Raw genomic sequence first — 23,752 nt, 5'->3', positions numbered from 1 at the left:
ATAAATTTAATACCCATAGGGCTCAAACGCGATGTAAAGGCGGTGTCTAGCGTTACGCCCGGACGTTACGATTAACAGTTGCTAAAGTACCGTCCAGGGTGTCGCTCACGGAGCGCACTTGACTCTCACTTCGCCAGCATACGTGGATTGTCACTCGGGGAGACAGTATCGCTGAGCCCGCAGCGCATTCACTGTGAACACGCGTCCCGGACGCAACACGTGCGCTCCGCCTCTACCCACATGCAAAAAGTTCGTCGTCTACAAGATCGACACCTTCAGAAATTGCGAGGCCCTTTAACTAAAGCAGGGGGCAATCTCGAAGCGTTCGATGGGTGTAAAAACTGGAACGGACGGAAAGAAACACACCTCGGCCGCAGATCACCATCCGCGCGCGCACACACTTCGCATTCGTAGTAACACGCGCCATCAACAAGTAGCCGAGTGGCTGGGTCTCTTAGGGATAAACAGTTGCCTAGGTAGTACCCAGACGTAGAGGGATTTTCAAGGAGCAAGCGGACGAAAAGTCTCCAGATCTCAAGTTACCCGGATGGAGTCTGTGAGAAAAGAAACGCTCGTCGCTCTACGATCCTACGATCGCGTTGGAGAAGTTGTTTTGCGTTGACGATGCCGGGCTACGTGTGGCCGCTTTCGTGACTGTGATGTGTTCAGCGTCTCCTAGTTCGCCCGCTCTGAACTGTGAACATCGTTGACGTGTGCCCACTCACGGTTGACCTTTCAAAATGCACACTTTACTCGTACTCGGCATCAATCTGACGATGTCGACTGTTGCTCATCTAGTCACGCTAGACTTAATACCCCGTTTCAGAGAGATGTTTATTAAAGCTGGACTATCAGGGGTCGACATGAGCAAAACAACCAAAGCAAAAGTGTAAGTTTTTTTCTCTGTCGGCGCGCTAAATACGTTACGGCTTGCATACGGTTAAACACTGTATTACGTCAGCTGATCGAGTGGTGTGCGCGCAAACGAGGCAGTATTTTCTAAGTGCGACGTGTCAACGCTGTTTTCATGTGAAAAGGCGAGCTAGTTGTAGTAATGCTGGTTGAATAAATAGTCTAGACTACGGATCATTCATTTCATCCCGCTGAAAACATGCATTCGCCAGTTTCGTTTCGCGCCTCTGAGTGGAACTGGTAGTTCCGAAAATTTTTTTAACGCAGCGTTAGCATTATTTGTGGGTCATACGCTGTGGTATGCAAGCCGGTTGTCCGTACACATAAATAAAACCGCCGCGCGCTTGCCATCTGCTAGCAGTAGCTGAAATTTTAAACGGAACTTTTCTTCACGGAATAGCTTAATTAGCGCACCTAAGCATCATTGCGCTTTTAAAACTGTGCACTGGCCTCCAGCTGTGCATTCTACGCTGTGAGTTGTGTAAACCACGTTTTTCTGTCTCGTTTTTCTTTTCAGCCCAGAATCCGTTGGCGTGATATCGGCGACAGTCTTCTTAATTACCATGTTCCTGTTTATCCCTGTGCCCTTCTTCAACTATCTGACGGAAGCCTCAATCTTTCCACACAGTGATGTAAGTTTGCGGTCCTGTTGCCATTCTTTGGTACACAAAATATCCTTATCGCCAAGTTTATACCCAGCCGATGACACAAAGCATGGTCAAAAACAACATGACTTTTTTTTTTCTTCCTTAAGTTAATACCTGTGCAACTACTGCTGCAACAGTAGGCTGCTATGGCATATGCCTCTGTCATCTAATGTGCATCAATTCCTTCCACTTTGCCTGCTCATTGTGAACTGGTGTTTTCAACTGTAATTAAGGGTGATCATGAGGGATATACGTACAAACATGCAAATACAATTCCAGTATGTCACCTGCAGAGTATTTTATTTTTGAGTTCTATATTCAGTTCCTTCGACCATGCGATTATGGATCATTGTATACATGCCTTGCACGTGACGTCAGAGACAGGTTCTTTGCGCTTGGTCCCCCAACATGGCGGCCACCGTGACTTTTTTATCTCATTAGAGTGTGTCAGTGCAGAGGAGGACACCCAGGTGTTTGGTCCACGCGCTCTTTTGTGCTCTCCCCGCTTTCTTTTGTTCGCCAGCCGCACCAAGGGGGAACACAAAGGAACGCAGGGATTTTGGTGTGAAAGATGCTTGGGTGCACCGGCAAGCTATGTATAGGGCTACAGTTGTTTAAACCTAAGCAGCCATTAAAAAGGGGCCTGTTAAAAGTCAACCACTGCTTGACCTGGCATTTTGCCTTTTCACTCATTCACTAATGGCACAGCTAAACAGGCTTCTAAAGAGCATTATAGGTGTATCGTCACCATGTGCACGTATACAGTAAATAAACCTGATTTCAGTCTTATAGCCCTTCCGTTGCTTCTCGTTTCTCTTAGTGCATAGAGAAAAACCTTGAAGTTTTGAAGTAACGAAGTGAATTTTAACGCGAAATGCAATAAACTGTCTTAGCTTTTCAATTAAATAATAAAAGACAATAGGACAGCACTGCAGGAAAGCATTGATTGCAGGCACATCTCAGAATTCAAGTACTGCGCAGCATTACCAATGTGTTGGTCTCAATTGCAGAGTCCAATTGCTTCCTTATTCGCCACGGTGGTCTAGTGGTTATGGTGCTTGACTGCTTACCCACAGGTTGTGGGATCAAATCCCGGTCGTGGCGGCTGCATTTTGGATGGAGGTAAAAATGTTAAGACCCGTGTGCTTAGATTTAGGGGCACATTAAAGCACCTTAGGTGGTCGAAATTTCCGGAGCCCTCCACTACGGCATCCCTCACAATCATATCGTGGTTTTGGGACGTTAAACTCAAACAATTATTGTTAACTGCTTCCTTTGCACCGCCAGTAAAGATCCCCCAAGCAAATCTGGGAGCATTTTTATTGGCTGCTAATGTCGAGGCTTAAGTACACATCTGCAGAAGCAAATGAAAAAAAATCTAGGCTTTTACATGCCATAACCACAATACAATTGAGCCACACCGTATTGGGGGACTCTGAACTAGTTTTGACTACCTGTGTTTTTTTAATGTGCATTTCAATCAAAGTACACAGTTGTTTTTGCATTTTCACCCATCGAAATGTGGTGGCCATGGCTGGGAATCGAGCCCGGGCCCTTCCGTTTTGAAGTACAAGCTCATCAGCTAGGCCACCATAGAATAACCATCACGGTGGTCTAGTTATGGTGCTCGACTGCTGAACCGAAGGTCACGGTATCGAATCCCAGTTGTGCCAGCCGCATTTTGATGAAGGCAAAACGCTTGAAGCCTGCGTACTGAGATCTAGGTGCATATTAAAGAACACCAGATGGTCAAAATTTCCAGAGCCCTCTACTATTGCGTCCCTCACAAACATATCGTGGTTTGGAACTTACAACTCCAACAATTACCGTATTTACTCGAATCTAGGCCGGCCCCGATTCTAAGCCGACCCCCGAAATTCGCAAGGCTAGAAAAAAAAAATCATTGTACTCGAAACTAAGCCGAACCCCCCCCCCCCACTTTCGCGCATCGTTTTTTTGAAAAAAACATCGGCTTAGATTCGAGTAAATATGGTATTATATTATGCCACCATAGAGAGGTGTGAAAACAGTGCCTCAGTTGGGGAAGCAATGACACAGCAGAAAATTGTAGCCACGCAGTGTTGGTGTGAACAAGAACTACCACAGTCATGCTGAGATTAGACTGTATACAGATTCACTTAATGACAATATCATGCCTCTAACGGTGCTGCTGGACATCTATGTGCAGTTTGTCGAGCTTCTGGCAGCTCTCCTGTCCATCTGCTGCATGCTGCTGCTGGGCTTTGCGGACGACGTGCTGGACCTCAAGTGGCGAGACAAGCTGCTCTTGCCAACGTTGGCGTCGCTGCCATTACTCGTCGTCTACTATGTCACCTTTAACAACACGACGATCATTGTGCCCAAGCCCTTCCGCTTCATACTTGGCAACGACCTTTGGCTCGGTCAGTTTTGATACCAGTTTCTTTGTCTAGTGATTTGGCTAATCTTTACGGGTCAACCTGAAACAGTCAACACAGTAATTTGACATGCAACAGGGCTTAATTAAAGCAAGGGGATTTTAACAGCGAAGCTGTTTATGGTCAAGGTTTTCACGGGACTATCGGCATAAGACGGCTCGCAGTTCCTAGCAGGTATGTGCCCCAAAGATTGGGAAGGCCCCACTACTCACCTCCTGTCCACTAATAATGAAAAAGCTGTCTATAACTAGCCTGAATGTCCCGCAGACCGCGTACTGTGCAATAAGAGCACAACTGGCATTCGTTTGCCGGCAGGAGGAGGCAAACGTATCTGTTGAAGAAGTCCAGCGGTCTTCTGAAATGTTCAGCGATGGGTAAATTCATGCATTCTCTGCTAGAAGAAGCTGCCCGTCAGGAGCGTCAACAGGAATTTGCGCGTGCACGGTAGTTCTGATCCAGAAGCCCGCGCAAGAGATGCCGTAGCAGAGGGCGGAAGATCCAGAATATCGAGTGAGAGAAACTGAAGTTAGACGTGAACGGCTTGCATTGGACCCTGCGTTCAAAACGAGGCAAGATGAAGTGACAGAGAATGCTTTGCTGTTTCATCAGCCTTCATGACGTTAAGTCAGTGAAGCTGGACTAATTTTTGCTTTAACAAAGGTGAAAGGGCAAATTGAAAGCTGCCATGGGACTGCACTGCCCGTCTGCAGGAAACAAACAAAACTGTTTCTTTCTGTGTGCACAAGGTTTTGCACAAAGTGTGAAGCACTGACAGCAATAGCAAGGTTTAGTGCCGCACTCCAACACCTTGTATGGCGTTTAAACTGTACACAAGTACGACATGTTCTTCTGACACAGCACACAAGAGAACTGCTCCCAAACTTGTCCACCGAGGAGGCCTTGCCCTTGGTATTGCATACTTTAGCAGCCCTAATTAGTGGCTACATCTTGCTCTAGGCATCTAGTATAATGCTAAGCTTGCGCAAACAAACTTCCATAGTTTGGTGACAACAGTGCTGATGTACGTTGTGTAAATCACTCTCAATGCACAGTTAATCTCTCTCTCCTCCCTGACCGTCCTCCCCCCTCGGTTGATGCCAACTGTGTCGCCGCCTCTGGGTACATGCAAAACCTATGTTTCTCACGTGCACTGCAATATACCATTGCAGCAAGTCTTGCCAAATTTATTGGTGCTATTTTTGACATTATTGTTACAAGCCAGAGACATACTCACTCCCGATACTTTGCGTTTCCCCAAATACTTCCAGACGCTGTTTTTGTGATTTAAAGTGCATTTCCATCTAACGTTGCGATGTGGGCGATGCATGGCATTGATTTGACTGTGTCAGGCAAAAGTAACCTTCATACTGACGCGTGGATTATTTTGCAGGTCCATTGTACTACATATACATGGGAATGCTTGCCGTGTTCTGCACAAATGCCATCAACATTCTTGCCGGCATCAACGGTCTTGAAGCTGGCCAGTCTGCTGTCATTGCTGCTTCCATCATAATTTTTAATCTAATTGAATTGTTTGGTGAGTGTTCTCTATAAGCCTATAAGTTTTGATGTGTGTAGGTTATGTCAGCGTTGCTGTGTTGTAGACTTTAGTGGTATGTACATATAAGTATTACCTATTGTTATTGTACTTTTTAAGTGGCCTAGCTATTATGGTAGTTCTATGACCATGGCACGCTGCTGAACTTGTGGCCACAGGTATGATGTGGCTGCGGCAGCCACACTGTAGAGGGATCGCAATGCGATAATGCTTTGATATCGTGCTTAATTTTAAATGGCCACACATATATTGGAGAACAGCCAACACACCTGAAGATTGTGGGATTGAATCCTGGCCGCGGCGGTCACATCTCAATGGAGGCGAAATACTAGAGGCCCGTGTGCTTAGATTTATACCCCCGTCACACAGCTTCCACAGAACTCCATTAAACTCTGTAAATGTAAAACTCCATTAGGGAGTTCGGCGGAGATGGAGTTTTAGCCATGTCACGCGGCAATGGGCCTTTTTCAGGCCTGAACAGCGCCTCTAGTGGAGATCGCTGAAATCGAAACTGAGGGTCCATGGCCTCCGAAGTTGCCCGCCGCGTGCCGGTAGACATTCTCGGAGGCCTGGTATTTTTCGGGAAAATTTGCAAATCTTCCACGCCAGGTGGCGTTCAGTTCGCTCCAGTCGCTACGCTTTGACCCTCAAAAAACATGGCACGCGTGTCGTCAGCGCGCATGCGCAGACTACCCTTCTGAAAAAGGCCCATTTTACGAGCTTTGGACAGAAGCCTCAAGGGGTCCATTAGATGCTGTCGCGCCTATGTCTGCATGCAAGATTTCTTGTGTAATCACGCTGAATACATTCTCAATCGTACGTATTGCCACGCCCACTTCTTGTCCTATTTTGATGTTTTTTTTTTTTTGCACCCCGCACCTCCACCAGAAAAAAAAAAACATCAAAATAGGACAAGAAGTGGGCGTGGCAGTATGATTATAAAAACTACAATTTATTTAAATTGAAATTAAAAAAACATGTTTTGGGCTTTTATCACAGAAATGTGTACCTGCAAGCATGTTGACAGTAATGTTGATAGGAGTGCTGGCAACACTGTATGTTTGTTCTTGTACCCGTTTTCTTTATGTGCACTGATTGTCAAACAAAGTGCTGGTTGTCATTGATTTCTTTGAAGTTGTCCTCCTAGATCACGTTGCCCTTTCCAATACTATAGGGTGAGCACAGGTCTCACGTTTAGTACATGAAGCCCTTGCTGCGTGTGGTTCCCACAACAGTTCGCATGTGCTGCCGGCACGATTGCCGGGGTCGACGAAGGAGGAAGAACCCACAACACTCTCTGCTATGACTTTTGGTAATGTTGAAGTAGAATAAAGAGCGCCGCAGTAAGAACGGAACGAGATAACAGGCGTAAACAAAATAGTGCACAAGGACTCGGAGGCACTTATTCAAAATGGTGGCACGACGGTTTTCCGCGAGTCATCGTGCAGAGGGGGAGTATGTGCACTTGTACGCATATATATGTGTGACGCTATGAATGAGTGACGTGCCGTGGCTCATACGCCATACTTTTATTCTATTCACGCGCCACGTCTTCTTCGTCGGCTTCTACCAGACATCACTGCCTTTATACGTCACAGGATTCCCCCTCCCCCCAAAAGAACGCGCGAGTTTAACAACAAAACATGAACAAGCAGAGTACTAAAGCGTAAATGTCAAAATGCGGAGTAGTTCCATGTCACAAGAGTGTTTGTTCCGTAAAACCAATAAAACTTTCAAACAGTGTCCAGCAGTCCGGTGGTATTAAACGCGGCTCTAGTGGGCGAGGCTGGCTGTTCCACATTGGATGACATAAGCGTTCCCGGCGCATGGATGCTGATGAAAGCACAGCTTGAGTCCTCGTGAGAAACGAACAACGTTGGGATACCTTGTAGCTTCGGCAGGTAGGGTGTCGCAGGCGTTGGATTCTTTGTTGTGGCTTGTACGCACGCTGTGATTCCAGTTTGCGTGTTGTTTGATCGAGGACGACAGGGTGACGTCTCTGTTCTTGTGGAGCACAATGGGTAGCTTTGTGCTTTTTTCGTTGTTTTCCTAGGGGCAGAAGGCGGTCTATGGGCAGATGCTTTACGTCTTGAATCTGTCTTCGGCTTAATAATCTTGTTTTCGGACGTCCTTCAGTCCGCGAGTACGCTTCGGATGAAGTTTTCGTTCGTCGTTGTCCTTGTCGCAGTATCTGTTGTTGTCGCCTAAGTTGGTCAGCTGGCTTGTGCTGGATTTGTCGATGTTGCTGTGGAAATTGCTGATTGTCTTCACCATTCGATGAGCATACACTATTCGTGGTCTCAGCGTAATTCAGTGGTGGTACGTAAGCATGCTCCATGTCAACCGAACTAAGAACTGTCTTGACGTTTTTATCCTTGCGGCTTATATTGAATGTTGGCTCATCATTAATTTGACTTTTGGGCGTGAGAGCACTGGGCGATGATATGGCGGAAGACATGGCTTGGGCAGATTGCGATTCAGAATACTCGTCTCTTTGCGAAACTATTGAGCTAAGCACTTCTGACTCATAAACACGTCCGGGTGGCTCGTGGCTTAGTCGAGTGTTTTCCCGATTCATCAGCTCCTCCATTGTGAACGTAGCGAGCTTTAGAGGAGGCTGGTGTGCGTTATGAGCAATCGAAGAGCCACATGATGTGAAACCAGGTGGTGGTCCACATATGCCAGACGAGTAGTGAGGCCCATCGGGTAGTTGAATATTGGCTTGATTTTTGTAGCAGAGTGGAGAGGTAGGAGATGGCGATCTTTGCGCAGATGGGAAACCTGGTGGAAGGTCGGTTCTTGTGGGAAAACATCTTGGGTGACTTTCAGTCAGCTGATGCTTTGATTTGTCTTGTGGGAATGGCCGATTCATGCTCGGTGTTCGAATGTGGGAGGGATATTCGGAAGATTCATAAGATGGTACAATCATCGACAATTTTCTCACACGAGGTCTTGCTTGGCAAATGTGCTTGCTGCGTGCGGAATTCTCGTTACTGTGATGAGCGAGTTGAAAAGCCTCCAGCTGGTGGGTTATGGACAAGTCTTCATCGTACTCTTTAAATCGAATGATCATTTCTTCTTAGATTTTTTTCCAAGATTCGTTGTTTTGGAAGATGTGCGTGAGGTAAAAGCGGAAGGCCTCACCGGTGACGTAGTCGTTGAAGTTTTGGACCCTCTCCCGTTCTGACCATGATGCAGCGGTAGCGTGGACCTCGAAAAGGTGGAACCAGTCCTCTACGGGTCCATCGTCCGCCGATCCAGCGTACTTCGCGATGTCGAGGTCTGCCGATGATGCTGCCATGAAGCTGGTCACTGTATGCAGCGATGTTCTTCTCAGGTGGTCTGTATGTGGTCAGGGCGTCTTGTTGGGAACGTTGATGATGCGTGGCTGATGAAGTGGCTGCCAGGTCTTCATCCTGTCGACTTGTGTGACGCTATGAATGAGTGACGTGCCGTGGCTCATACGCCATACTTTTATTCTATTCACGCGCCACGTCTTCTTCGTCGGCTTCTACCAGACATCACTGCCTTTATACGTCACATATATATATATATATATATATATATATATATATATATATATATATATACATATGTATGTATATGAAAAAGGTATACGCTTCGAAAAAACTGTTTATTTGTCGACGTTTCGATCGGAGACCGATCTTTATCAAGATCGGTCTCCGATCGAAATGTCGACAAATAAACAGTTTTTTAGAAGCGTGTACCTTTTTCTTATCAATTTTATGGCAACCGAAGACAGACTCTTCCTAATTTACGTATCATGTATATATATATATATATATTTCCCCTGCTAAACGCACGTTATGAATGGATTATGCAGTAAAAGAACTTTTAATATTGACAAAATGCGTTATTGTGTTGATTGCATAATACAGATTACTGGGGACAAGAGTACTCCATTCCACCACTAATGGAGATCACTGAACTCCCTCTGTGAAACACTCCGTTTAACTTCCTTGGTGTAAGGGAGACCGTGTGACGCGAACCGCATTTCCGTTGATGTAAAGATGGGTGTGGGTGCCCGTGCGACATAGGTATTATAATGGTGCACGTTAAAGAATACCAGATGGGCAAAATTTCCGGAGCCCTCCACTACGGCGTCCCTCATAATCATATCGTGGTTTTGGGACGTAAAACCCCGACAATTACTATTAGATTCCCCAACTTATCGAAATTTATCAAGAGTCCTCCACTATGAATTGTAACTCCCTGTGTAGTTTTGGGGCATGAGACCATGTAATTTAATCGTTGAGACTGGTTATATACCCATTGATAGTTGCAAGTTGTACCATTAAGGCGCAAAGCATTATTCTGTTTCCTTTGCTTAATTTACTCTCAAGTAGAGGAAAGTCACACTCACCTCTGCACTCTCCAGAAAAGATGGCAAAAACAAGAAAAAGACTACTAATTGGAAAGCAGAGCAGGTGGATGGTAAAAGCAGTGTCATTGATGGTAATTCTCGGCGCATTCAGACATTTCCTGCTTTGCCAGTAGAGAAAGCAGATGTCGTGAGCATCTGCTAGTTGCAATCACTGCACCACGACAGAAGAGGCACATACTTACGCAGAACACTATCCATCGGCATGTGTGCTACACAAACTTGCCCAGCATTTGCCCTGATAGAAATTACACCACCATTAGAAGAAGTTGCCGCTACTTCTTTCTGTTAATTTTTATGTCCATAATATATATACCTTGGTAGCTATGAAAGCAAAAATAACAAATGCACGTTATTTGTTGATGTGGTTATTTGGTGGCCAGCGAGATGCCCCAGAAATGGCTCATTCCTTGGCAAATGTCCTTGCCATTTCGGCAACCATCTCGTATGTATTTGAAAAAAAAAATCGTGCATGTTTACTGTATTGGAAACAGTGAATTGCTAGAGTATTTTGGAGAAAAGTTGTTTTGGTCACGTGGTTCATCATCTGTTCCCTGCAACCTCCATACTTTGTCCGTGTCTCACGACCCAAATCACACACGTTTGCCAACTCCCAGTCTTGTTTCACATTATTGCTGCAGCCAGGAATTTTGTCAGGGTGGCATACGCGGCATACGCTCAACGTCAGAGTGGCAGCTGGGCAGGCAGGGGTTGTCTCGGGTCAATTTATGCTAATTTAGGAGTATGACAAGGTAGAGGAGGTGAAAGTGCTCGGAGTGCCAACCCTTGCTTATGCCCCTGGTCCACGTTGACGAGCATAGGCATTAGCAAGGTTCTTTTTTCGGGTCCTTTAGGAGGGGGAGAGGCTGCAATCTTCACCGCAGCTTCTCCCCCTCCGTCCATTGGTCGAGTTGTGAAGAAAACAAGCTTCGCAATGGATGCAAGAATGAAAATTAAGCCATGACGTGATTCTCACAACGGCCTGCCTTTGGTCCCCAGTTTTCCAAAGGTAAATATGGGGCGTAAACAGTTCTTGGAATGCAACATCAGAGCTCCTCGGCCACCATTATCAGCGAAGACCTGCATGGTCATAACCCTGAACAATAAACAATGACTGGACAGGCCCGACTGAGGAAAGGTATGGGGAAGATTTGGTGCCCCCCTTAGATGACTAGGGAGGACCCCTCCGTTCCCCTACTCTGTGTGTACACCTATGTTGACAAGGTCATATGTTACAAGCCACATCTGTTGTGTGGATGATAAGGATGATCAAAAGGACATTGCACATACTTCCGTTCGCCCATCTCCTCTACCTTTAGACAGTTTGACAATGGCACACACATGCTGTAAAGCTGCACATTAACATTCTCTGACCTCTCCTCCATTTGTTGTCCAGTTTCAATGCTTTTGATGTCTTAGTTTCAAAATTGACACTTGCATCTTGGACATATTCTTTTTTTCTTCTCCTGTGGTTTGAGAGTAAGGTTACGTCGTCCATTGTCATTTGGGCAGCTTTGCTGTAGTGTTCGCTTGCATTGTGCACAATAGCCCTCATGAACTTTTCTTCCTGAACTTTTCTCATGAACTTTTCTTCTGGTCTCCCTGGTTGCTAGGCGACTGCTGGAAAAGCCACCTGTTTTCGCTCTACCTGATGCCTCCATTTCTCTTCACCACTTTGGGCCTCCTGAAGTACAATTGGTGAGTGTAAGCCTTGTTTTTCTTCTTTTTTTCCTTACAAAATGTTTATTTAATGCTGTCGATGTAAGGTAACTTGCACTGACCAACGTAAAATGACTCTGAAGCAGTATTGCAAAGTAAACTATTAAGGAACCCCCCTGGCACCAAAATTGCAAACTCGAGACGTTTGTGTTTGATTCTCCTGCATACATCGAGTACTTCTGACCAATTATTAGCGGCGAACATTGCCTTTAAGATATTTTGATTTGGTTTTAAAGTAAGTGTGAGTGTTCATCTGAGTTGGCAGCACCTTGTGACATCTCCGCTCTTATGATGCAGATAGAGGCCCCTCTGATTTAAGAGAATGTTGTCAACATCACAGACAGGTTTGCCTTGTGTATACAATACCACGACTTGCACCCAAAGTGAGCTATTGCTTGCCCCCATCGCTCTGTCATCGAGTGGCTCTCAAGGTGGTTCTGGCTGCTTATGCCAGTGGCTTTTAAGTACTGTAGCAAGGAATGTTTGTTTTTTTCCTGGGGGGGCGCACCCTTGTCAGGGTGCTTGGCAGGCAGGTATGTCACGTGTTGTTTTATTGTAGACAGAAATTTTGGCAGGAGAATGTACCTCATGCGTCACACCCTTACTGACACTGTAGCATCCACGACGTTTCATTTCTTCCCACACGCGGAGCCCCGATTCCAAAAGTGCACTCTGAGTGTCACCAAAGCTTGTGTGCACATGGTCTTATGGCACTCCACCGCTCTGGGACACTAGTTTTAGGCAGCTGTTTTGAAGTGATGGGAAAATTTTTCATAATTAATGATGCTAGCATTAATTACACAATACATTAGAGCATTTACAATTCAGTTTTAGGATTATCAGGCAACAGCTACTAATTAAAGCACAAGTCGCAAAAACAATTTTGCTGTCAGGAGTCCTTTAATATTTCACAACCATTTTGCCAAAGCCTATAGCACACAGTTAACTGCAGAATAAGTGCAAAGTACATCGTACAGCAGATTTTCATTAATTAGGCACTGGTTGATTTGATTTCACCTGTATGTCCCAGCAAGCATCTATACACTTCTATTAGACTAAACTTTTAATATCTTCATACTCAAGTTGGCCTTTGCCAGATAACATGAACATGGATTTTCACCTTGCACGCGTTATAATGGCGACTGCTCTGGTGACAACAGTGGAATATTTTAGTATAATATTCACGATCGAACATTGCAGCACTTGCACAATTCTGATATAATGCGCCTTTTTTTCTAAGGAAGTTTGCAGAAAATGGCATCTCTCATAGCCTGAGTTGCTCTGGGATGTTAAACATCTTAAACCAACAAACAGAATTCACTGCAAATATGTAAACTGCATAGTTGGTGAGATTAGTAGATTTTAAAACAAGCATGCCTGCTGTAAAATGTAGTTCTGTCTATGTTTGATAGAAAGAATGGATGAAAAATAGTAATTTGTGCACACACTGAAGGAAGGAAAATGAGCAAAGTTATAATGCGAGTTGATAGGGTGAACATCTTCAAGGTACAAAAAAAAAATGCTATGGTTTGAATCTATCCAGTCTACTGCAATGCCCTCTGTGAAACTGCTCCCAGGTCACATAAGTATTGAGTCGATGGCTTTTGAATTTCTTACTATTTGATTCACAGGATCTGTACCACTGCTACATGGTAAACTCAGTGTCTATCAAAATGCTACTAGAACAGGGGAGTGCTCGGAACGAGCTTCGAAAAGTGAAGCCCAAACAGGGTCAATCCGCTTGTGGCGCTGCGATCGGTAGTCTGCAATGTGTCGTCATTTAAGAGTTGTGTGCGGCTACACCGAAGTGGTGCAAGGGCAGAATGCCTGCTTCCTACTCAAGAGGCCCTGGTTCAAATCACAGCTGTAGATGGTGGGTTTTTATTCTTAGCATCACCTTTTATAGCTGTACTGGATTTCCTTTGTTAAAACTAGCTTCAGTTGCTATGTGTTGCTTCAAAAAGTAACGCAAAATGTGAAGTAAAGTAGAAGAAATTTGACAATGAGCGTAGTTATTTGCAGTGCCACCACACAGGATTTAACAAAAATGTAAAGTCTGGCCGCCGAGATTTTTGCAAATACGAAACTCGAAACGAGATTTCACATTTGACGTTACTTTTTGTAGTAATACGTAGCAACAGAAGCTAGTTTTAAGAAACAAAGGAAAACCAATACAGATATTAAAAGTGACACTAAGAATAAAAACCCACCATCTACAGTTGCGATTCGAACCCAGGCATTTTAGTGGGAAGTGGGCATTCTACCCCTGTGCCACTTTGGCGGAGCCACGCACAACTCTTAAACGATGACACATTGCAGACTACTGAACGCAGTGCAACAAGCGGATTGACCCTGTTTGGGCTTCACTTTCTGTACACTGGTGCTGCGGCCGTTCTGAGCATTCCCCTGTTCTAGTACACTCTACTTATGCGCACTGAGACCAAGTGCTTGTGGCACCCCAATTGCAAATGACGATTCTGCATCCGCAGACCCAATACTCTAACAATTATTCAAATTATCTAAAGAGCGCATCTTCAATGCCGAAGGACATTTAAATTGCATATTGAAATAATGTGCCATCTTTTAGATGTTATCCAAATTGTTGTTGGTTTTATTTGAGTGCTCTGGCAAATATTGGTGTTACTGGCTGCATTGTTTTTGTCATAGCATGGCACTGGTGCTTCTTTATTGCTGCAAGAATATTTCTTTTTATTGTTTTTGATCAAATGAATTGCTTACAGTGTAGTGCAGTGAACGTGTTGTTGACGAACGAGTTCACATTGTCTGATTGAGAGCCTTTGACATCTTCACAGAGTTCCACATATATACACTCAAACCTCAATATAACGAGCACGGATATAATGAATTATTGGTTATAACGAAGTAAATGCAGAATAGTGTTGTCATATATACAGTATTACAAATAAACGTTTATAACGAATTTTCGGATATAACGAAGTTATTTTCGTGGCAGATGTGACTTTGTTATAATGCGGTTTGAGTGTACGTTGGCTCAGTAGGCAAAATGACTCGGCAGTTTTCAATACTGTTTGTATGGCAGTACCTGAATCACCTCTGAATCCATACTAGACAATCATTTTGAACATATTCAGAATACCCGTGCAACACCGTACTAGGCTTCTAGAAAAGCTGGCACTGAAAGAGCCTGCAGTATCTGACACTTGTTGGTGCCACAAGCCTTTCCTCTGTCTCGAATAAATGCAATGGCATCACCTTGCCAAGTGGGTGACTTATAGGTCTTGCAGCATCCACGTGTGAGCATCTTTACACCGTTTGATACTTAGCAGGAATACTGCAGAAGCTATGCATGTAGCACAGTCATGGAAATGTCACTCCATGCAATTCACAGCAGTTATTTGCGACCTGTGACGCTTTCTACAGAATGAGTGCAATTTTTACTGAGCTTGCACGGTGCCGTTGGTGTATTCCTGGCTGCAGGCACATGCAGAATGCAGCCACATCCCTCTGATCCAGCAGAGAATGAATCAATATTTGCCTCCCACAGGGTTTGCTCTGTGTGGTGTGGACTGAGATGTAGAAGTTTGTTGAGATACAGAGCAGAGCCCTGAAGCTTTCTAATGTTGGCAGAAAAAAAAACATTGCCTGTGAAGTATGTGGGGTCCAGATGAGCTGCGCTCATGGAATACACGGACACAGTTCGTGCTGTCGAGCAGCAAACACATGTACATTTATTAGCTGCTTTTACGTCGACGAGCTTGCCAGCCGAATCTAATACATAACTAGTAACAAACTTACATAATGCCAAGACAACACTCTGGAAACATAACACATACAACGTGCACATGCGCTATCGCTGACATCCAACTTGCCATGAGGGCCCATGGGTCCGACCCGCGGAGTTGTACCCAAGGACCCCGCCGAGAGCTGTCCGTCCATGCATGCTGCCAAACCCCAAAGAGCTTTGCTGCTGTTTGCTGTACGCCTGCCCATCCTTGCCCCCGCTAGGCGGCGCTGCTGGTGCCACTGTGCTAACTTTACACTGCGCAATCACAACGCCACCTCTTACTTAGCGGCGAAACTATAACCACGCTAACTACAACTTCCACTGGATGCGCATGCGCCATGAGGCGAAAACGACTCTAAAGGGGGTGATAGCACCCTTCCAGGTATCAGTAAGAAACTCACACGGTCCCTTGTGCACTCACCCAAGATGACTCGAAGGCGAAAGCCATCTTTTTTTTTTTCTCAGTTGAAGTATTGATCCTGCCCTGCCACCCTTTGAAAGCTTTGTGCACCTAGTGTGGTTTTGCACTGCCTTTAGGATTGGAGGCACTTACCTGGTTTTGCACTGCCTCCGTGATCGGCGCATCTTTGACAGAGCTAAGATGTCATGTGATGATAGCATCATGAGACGTCACGCCAGAATTTGTGACATCATGATGATGTCACAGAATTTTGAGATCTGTGACATGATCACATGATGATGATTTTTTTCATCACTCATGTTGTGCCCGACGCTGTGGGATGCCGACGGTCAGTTTTTGCGTTTGATGAGGCATCCGAGGCTTTCACCTTAATAAGTGTGTAAAGAAGTATACAGAAGAGGTAGGGACTGCGTTTATTCCGCGGCTCTTCGTGTTGCTTACATTAGCTGTGGTGGCGTTGTGGTTTGAAGCAGCTGGTGCAATGTGTTGTTTCCTTTGCTGCAGGTACCCATCGCAAGTTTTTGTGGGTGACACATTCTGCTACTTCGCTGGCATGACCTTTGCCGTGGTGGGCATACTGGGCCATTTCAGCAAAACCATGCTGCTGTTCTTTCTCCCACAAGTGTTCAACTTCCTGTACAGCATGCCACAGCTCTTCCACCTAGTGCCATGCCCAAGACACAGGCTTCCCAGGTGCCACTGCTGCTTTGATTTCTTTCTTCGAACAAAGAGTGAGACAGCAACATTTTGCAGTGTGAATGCTATTAGTGAAGCATGAAGTATGGTTTATGCAAGATAGGGCAGTGGGAGGGAGCTTCATGGGAACTACCTGCCATTGTAGTTTATCGCCTAAGGTGTCCTCTGCTAAGCACTGATAAATGCAGCAAGTTGGGCAGGTTGGTAATGCTTTTTTTAGTGCCATTCAATAAGTCACCATGCTTATTATAAGCACAAGGGTGTGGGTTTGATTTCGGGGTGCATTTTGATGGGGGTGAAAGGCAAAAAACACGTGTTTCACTATGAACTTCAGCACCATGTGGCAGTTTGTATGTTATAATTCACGATCAGCAGCCTATAGCAAGCATGATCAGACCCACATCTGTAAACTCTGCATCCCTTTTTACTGAAATTTGTGAGCTCTCCTATATATGTAGAGCAGTATACAGAATTGCTGTACACTGTTTATTTAGCTTAAATGCATGCAGGTACAGCCAGCAAAATCTTTAACTAGCGTGCGCGAGTGGAGACTTTCTGTGCGTCAGCACCATATGACGGAGCCAAGCTGCAAACAGGGCGACAGTAAGCACATGCACACAAAGCGTGCTCAGCTGGGTCTATTGCCTGCCGGGTTGTTCCATCTTGCAGACATCATCCCATAATAGTGCACTTTAGACAAACCACATTCTTCAGCTTATCTCATGAGTGTGGGCATGTGGCGTAGCTTAAAATTTAATTTTGTCTCTTGTTTGCTGCAACTTTCATCTTTGGAACATGACATACAAGCAAAGCCATTTGCCTGTTCATGCTGCCTGTTTGTCTGAAGTGCGCTAATTATGGGGTGGCATCTGTAAGAACGAACAGCCTCGCAGATGATGGGCACAGCTGAGCGCACTTTGTGGGTATGCACTTACCCTCACCATGTTTGCAACTTGGCTCCATCACATGGCACTGACACATAGAAAAGTCGCTGCTTGCACATACTATATTCAATTTGGGCAGCTATTCATAGGCCTTCCTGTATTGGGATGTTTGAAGGAAAGGGCGGGTAGACCTCATGCTAACAGCAGTATCAAGATCAATAAATAAACAAACAAACAAACAAATAAATAAATAAATAAACTTTATTTCCTTTGGAAAGGAGGAGTACAAGAAGCCCGAGCAGCTTGACGAGGTTCCGAACCCGTTACAATTTGGCAAAACAGCAAGATAACGGTCAGTCATGCACGAAGGGTACAAATAAATCAACAAGTATTACGTAGCACCAAGTAACACAAAATTGTGGCCTTCAGATGTATTTTAAAGCAAGGATTGACTGTTGCAATCACATGCAGGTTCTGCCCTGAGGAGGACAAAATGGAAGCGAGCACAGTGCGTTTCCGAGTGTCCTCGCTCAACCCTCTGGGACGACTGGTGCTCCAGCTGTATCGAACCTTTGGTTTGGTGCAGTGCAAGCCAGTGCATGAGAAAGACAGTGATGAGGTGGACTGCAGCAACTTCACGCTCATCAATCTAGTTCTCGTGTGGGGCGGCAAGCAGCACGAGCAGTCGGTCACCACTGTGCTCCTTGCTATTCAGGTATTGCCTGTGGCAGATATTGTCACGCATGAAACAGAAAATCGTGCTTTCTTTTACAGTTAAACCTCAATACAATGATGTTTCACTTTTTACAACTCCGTGTACATAGAACACTATGTATTTTGAACCTCATTGTAATGAAGTTTCACTGCTGCTGCAGAGGTAGACCAAGGCACAGTGTGTAGGAATGGAACGAAAACGAAAAAATATTTTTGACCGGAACAGAAATGCAACAAAACATTATCCATTATTTCATTCTGGAGTGAAACCGAAATATTTTTTACTGGTTTTCGGTTTAAGGGAAAAGTTGGCAATCCGGAACAACTGAGGTCATGCAATGTGAGCATTATTGCATATCTCAGGGGAGCACATATGTCAGGCAGGGATTTCAATGTAAAAATGTGTTGAAATATTGTGTTGAAATTTTGTGAAAAACGAAAAGAGTGGTAAATGAGGCTGTTTATATCAACGCAAGTGGACCTTGGTGTGCCAGTCACACAGGCCAGCGTGGAGACAGCATTCTTGGCGCTGAAGTTTGTGTTATCAGAAGAATGGTCTTGCATATCAGAGACTAAAAGCTGTCTCAATGACATGCTGCTTCCGAGATCATGCTCACTCCCTTGACGCAAAGCATTGCCCCTGCTCAGAAAATTTGTAATTCACTTACGAGAAAGTTAAGTAGCATGTTTTATCGTTACTTTAACTTCATATTTTTGGGTACAAATAAAAACAGTCACGAACCGTAACAGAACATTTTTTTGTAACGTTCTGGAACAGAAAAGGAATGGAACTTTGTTTTGGTTGAGCGAAACTAAAACCGAAACGAAAAACATTTCGTTCCAATGCCCTGCTGAAGCGATAAATTGAAATTTCCATTAGGGAGAATGGTCATGTAGTTGAATTGCAGGTGGCTTGTGCAACACATTCTCCAAATTGCACACTGCGCTACAGAAAGCTGCTGCTGAAACGGAATAGTGCATGTTTCAGCAGTGGCTTCAGGTGAAAGGTTGCAACTCAATGCTCACCTTGCTTTCGAGATGGCAGAGAGGGAAGGGAGAGCATGCGGTTGAGCTGTGGCATGCAGGAACCCTGGCGTGTGCTTGCATTTCTGTGTTCAGTGCCGTTCCTGCCGTGCGTCAGCATGCAATATCCCTTTCCGTCCCGAATTTTTCGTAGGGTAGAATAAAATTTTTTCCGTGTTCTTTTCTAGCTAAGAGGCTACTGAAAAGCATGCAGAAAAATAAACGAGACCGTAGGTACAATGGCTTTCACGGGAGGATCATGTCCAGTATGCTGGACACTAGGATTCATTTGTTCCACTTATGGGTACACTAATTCTGCTTTCTTCCTTGAAAAAATGTTGCTGTTGTTCCTGTCAGAAAGTTAATTGTCTTTTAAAACACAAAAATGGTTTGTTTTGACTTGAGAAAAAGAGAAAAAATTATATTGTTAATTTTCGCGCATAATGTTCAGCACCACGAAGGGGTAAAAAGCTAGGAGGGAACGCGCTTATCGTCCACACGCCAACCTCCTCCGACGCCGGTCCCTCCTCGTGCTCCAGGCACTTGGTAGAATTCCCAGCGTCCTCCTGGTTCAATTTTTATGGCTGGGTTTCAAGATTTTCACGTGACGTCCTCCCTAATTGATTTTCTCTCCTCCATGTTTAGCACAATGAGCGCCATCTCCATCCCGGTGTCCAGTGCACTGGACATGAATACAATCTCGCATTGCAAGCAAACTTCTGATCACAAAAGCTACCTTTTTGCAACATTGTTTGAAGAGGGCATAAATCAGCTCGCACGGTTTAAGTTATCTGAATGGCGCGAAGATAACTCTTCAAATAATTTTGTATGCTTGAGCACACCATGCGCGCGCGTTTCTTCTTGATTGCCACCATTACTGTGATGCGCCCCCATAAGAAAATGGGGCTGAAGGAGGAATCACATTCAAAAAGATATTTCTCGCCTCTTACAGAAGCTGTCAAAGTAGTTTCGGCCTCGACTGTGGCTTTGCTTGCTTTTCTGCTCCGCTTTTTTTGTTATGTCCAGTACACTGGTCGCAGGGTCGGAAAGGGATATGGTGGCAGAGTAGGCGTGATAGCTCAACTTCACCCATATTACCACATTACGTTGACACTGCGTTAATTTCGGCATTGTGCGTGGTGTATGGCCGCTCTGAAGAGGACTTCGCCAGCGCATAATCAAGTTCTGGTCGCCATTATTGAAATTAGTTTTTTGTACTGTTGTATTATTCAAACATCCTTCCAACACTTATTCTGCAAAGAGGAGGCCTTTGGCATCAAAACTTGCATAAAAGATCGAATTTCAATTTAACGCAGTTTTCAATATGACGAACTAAGTGTCGATTTTACTGGCTTGTTTATGTCGAGGTTTAACTGTATTTACATTTACTCCTGCATTGTTGCAAGACATTGTAGGGCTAGGCACATAAGCTGCTTACATTGGTAAAAGATCAAACATGAGATAGCATACATTTGCCGTACACGCAAAAGTTGAAGCCTTATCTCTACTTGTGTGTGTGTGTGTGTGTGTGTGCGCGCGCGTGCGTGTGTGTGTGCGTGCGCGCGTATGTGTTGCAGTAAAATGAGAGCAGCTGGTATTGGGAAGCCAGCAGGAACTACTACACCCAAATGAGGTTGCAGCAAATGCTGATGTGTAGCTACATACCATATAGTACAATTTAATATAACACTGCAAGGCCAAAATACCATTTCACACCAATTCTGTCATCAGTCGCACCCTCCGGGACTTATAATTTTCTGCAGCCCTAAAAGAGATTACAGGTGACGTGAAAAGAAACCAAGTTCCCGTACACGTGTCTAGAGCGACCAACCTAATTTTAGCCATAGATCAGCCTTGTGCATACTGACCGCTGTTGGATTCATCCGTGGTCTTGTAAGCTGCAAAGATATACTCAAGGGAACGGATGACAAACGAAAAAAGTGATGGAAGAGTGAGGAGTAAGGCTATTACGTCTTCTCCTGTTTTAATAGACAAAATAGTAGTGATAAAATACATCTTTACTTCTACCTTTTGGCATAGTTACTCTATGTTGATGGTAAAGGTTCTCAACTCCTTATGCAGGCAGCAGTCCTTGATTATTCTTATTATACTTAATCCCAACGGTTCACAATAATTAGTTGTTGTGCCCTTATTATATTCTTAAAGGAGTGGTGACACAACAATTCGGACACAATTTGACTATTGCATCACACTAATGGGTGCATATAGGTGCCATCTGTACAATATCAGCCACAAATACAGCCTAAAAAGCATTTTTATTGAGTTTTGAAGTTTGTGAAAGAGCCGAATCGGAAATAGAAGCAAAAAGCAATGATGTCATTAAGTGGGGCCGTTTTGTAAACAACGTACGTCACGAGTTCTGGCCGGGTTACCGCAGGCGTGTATGAGACGGACAATGCTGGTGGCGACACCTGATGATGCATTGCCTAACCAAAGCCCTACAAAATAACATTTCAGCAACTTACCGGCTTATTGACTCTCTGTAAAGCATTAGCAGTGAGATAAGTAGCAACGCACAGTATTCCCACTGCTGTTTTTGCGACAAGAGCAGCAACACGACGGAGAAAACAAAAGAATTATTGTAGTTGGACAAAACCCCACAAGATGTCACTACCGGCTCCACGGCTGCTGCTACTGCTGCAGCTGTCAAGAGCTCCGGTAACCAGGTATCCGCAAACGTTAGGAAGTCTACAGACTAACTAGAGCTCTCTACTGCCGGGATTGTATTGTGTAGTGGACAGATAACTGCTTCGACATTCCGATGTCCGTCTGTGGGATTGGCATGCCTTGAGAACGCAGCGTTGCCCAATCTAAATATGAGTCAGTAGAGCTTACATCACGTCACTTGCATGTTACGGATATATACTGTTACAGGGCGCCAATGTTGTGATTTCACTGCTTCCTTCGTCACTTCTCAACCTGCTACTTTACAAATGATTGAAGGGAAATGTTTCAGCACGTCTAATGCGGCGGCTGCTCCAAGCCTCATGGAAAACGTCGCCTCAGTTGGACGTCGACGACAAGAACAAAATCGCAGCCACCGCCGAGATTCGCGAAGTGAATCGAACTTTTCTGACTGATTTTTACACTCCTCTCAGCTATTTTGTCCATCGCCGCACTAGATAAGCAACGTTGTTTGACGATTGAGGAAACAAGCACTCGCAACGCTCAACACAGCAGATGAAACAGCAGCGCTGGCAACATGGCAGAAGCTGGCCAGTGACATCACTGGCTCTCGAAGTCGCTTGGTAGTATTTGATAATGAGTAGGCCGACTACGTCACGGGACCATCGAGTGCTCTTCGAAATCGAAACTGCCTCCGGTCGTAACATACGAGCATATAATTAAACATTCGTCTCGCGCTGGGGCAAATGAGTTTCGTTGCCACTATTAACGAGTCAGTAGCCACTGATTAAGAGCAAAAACAGAGGTTCACAAATTTTCAATCACCACTCCTTTAACCACTGATGTGCGAGATAATCAACCTGCTGCCATACCTGAAACCAGTAGGCTCAAACTGAGACAAGCTGCGTGAGGGTTGTGGGTGTTGCCACACAAGCCACAGCACAATGCAAGGCTTATTCCCTGTATAATGCAGAAAAACAGAATGAAGCAAGATTGTCCGACTTGGTGGCACCCACTACTGAGCATTCAGCTGCGCAGTCATTTTGCGAAATTGTGATCCATGCACCAATTTGAATTCTCACAAGAACCCTCAGGTTCTTTTGGTATTAAGTAGGGAACTGGTTTGCATGAGTCCCTAGCATGTTGTAGCTGTAGATAGCTCTCTTTTCTACAGAATTACGATGGATATCAAACAACAAACAATACCTGTATATTTCACTCTGATCACTTTATATGGTCCTTGAAACACATTTGACATTTCGTGTCAAGTGCATCATTCCATTAATAAGATGCATAGCTTTCCAGAAGTGTTCCCTATTCAGCTGCATTGACAGTGATATCTGACGTTTGTTGTTTCTACCATAAACTATTGAAAATATTCGTGTAGTTTCTAACGATTTCATTAATAGGATTCCTGACACCAGTTACATATCTTATTATGTCTTCTTTTTTAGGTGGCTTCCAGTGTGGTGGCATTTGGCATTCGATATGGCCTTGCAAGGCTCTTTTACGACTTCTAGTCCACTTATTTTTCAAATTGTCTCCTTCTCTGGTTTCGGATAATAAAATGTTGTGTTTTTGGAGAGTGTGTACTGCCTGAGCCTTTATTGTCTCACTGATGTTACTTCGCTGAAAGCCTTGCTTTAGCATTGCTTAGTTAGAGGTACCTACCATGAAGGATTACATGTAGTCGTTGTTTAGAGATGTAGTCTTGCATCTTTAAAAATATCGATAGGTGACAAAGTGCATGTTAAGGGCAAAGTTCTTCAAAAAGCATACCATCATCTTGCCCCCATTCATGTGCTTTTTTATGAACTTTTTTAGGTTCTCAGGCTCTTGCATTTGACGTCTGTTAAATCATGGCTGCTGCAGCTGGGACTTGAAACTGTGCGATTTGGTCTGGCATCTGTGTGTGTATATGCGGAATGTAACAGAGCAAATTTGTTG

General features: G+C 44.6%; 1 protein-coding gene across 1 annotated transcript; it reads left to right on the top strand.

The window, feature by feature from the left end:
• The first annotated feature begins 545 nt into the window (after positions 1–545).
• Positions 546–23,385, top strand: LOC119393465 (UDP-N-acetylglucosamine--dolichyl-phosphate N-acetylglucosaminephosphotransferase). Its single transcript, XM_037660497.2, has 8 exons — positions 546–889; positions 1,430–1,544; positions 3,748–3,961; positions 5,367–5,513; positions 11,550–11,634; positions 16,347–16,535; positions 17,894–18,137; positions 23,260–23,385. Exons 1-8 carry the CDS (start codon positions 741–743, stop codon positions 23,323–23,325), a joined length of 1,209 nt encoding a protein of 402 aa, XP_037516425.1. The 5' UTR covers positions 546–740; the 3' UTR covers positions 23,326–23,385.
• The last annotated feature ends 367 nt before the right edge of the window (positions 23,386–23,752 follow it).

This window comes from Rhipicephalus sanguineus, chromosome 5, assembly GCF_013339695.2.
Source record: "Rhipicephalus sanguineus isolate Rsan-2018 chromosome 5, BIME_Rsan_1.4, whole genome shotgun sequence".
NCBI lineage: Eukaryota > Metazoa > Arthropoda > Arachnida > Ixodida > Ixodidae > Rhipicephalus > Rhipicephalus sanguineus.
The sequence above is the reverse complement of the archived record's forward strand: the minus strand, read 5'-3'. Positions and strand labels throughout refer to the sequence as shown.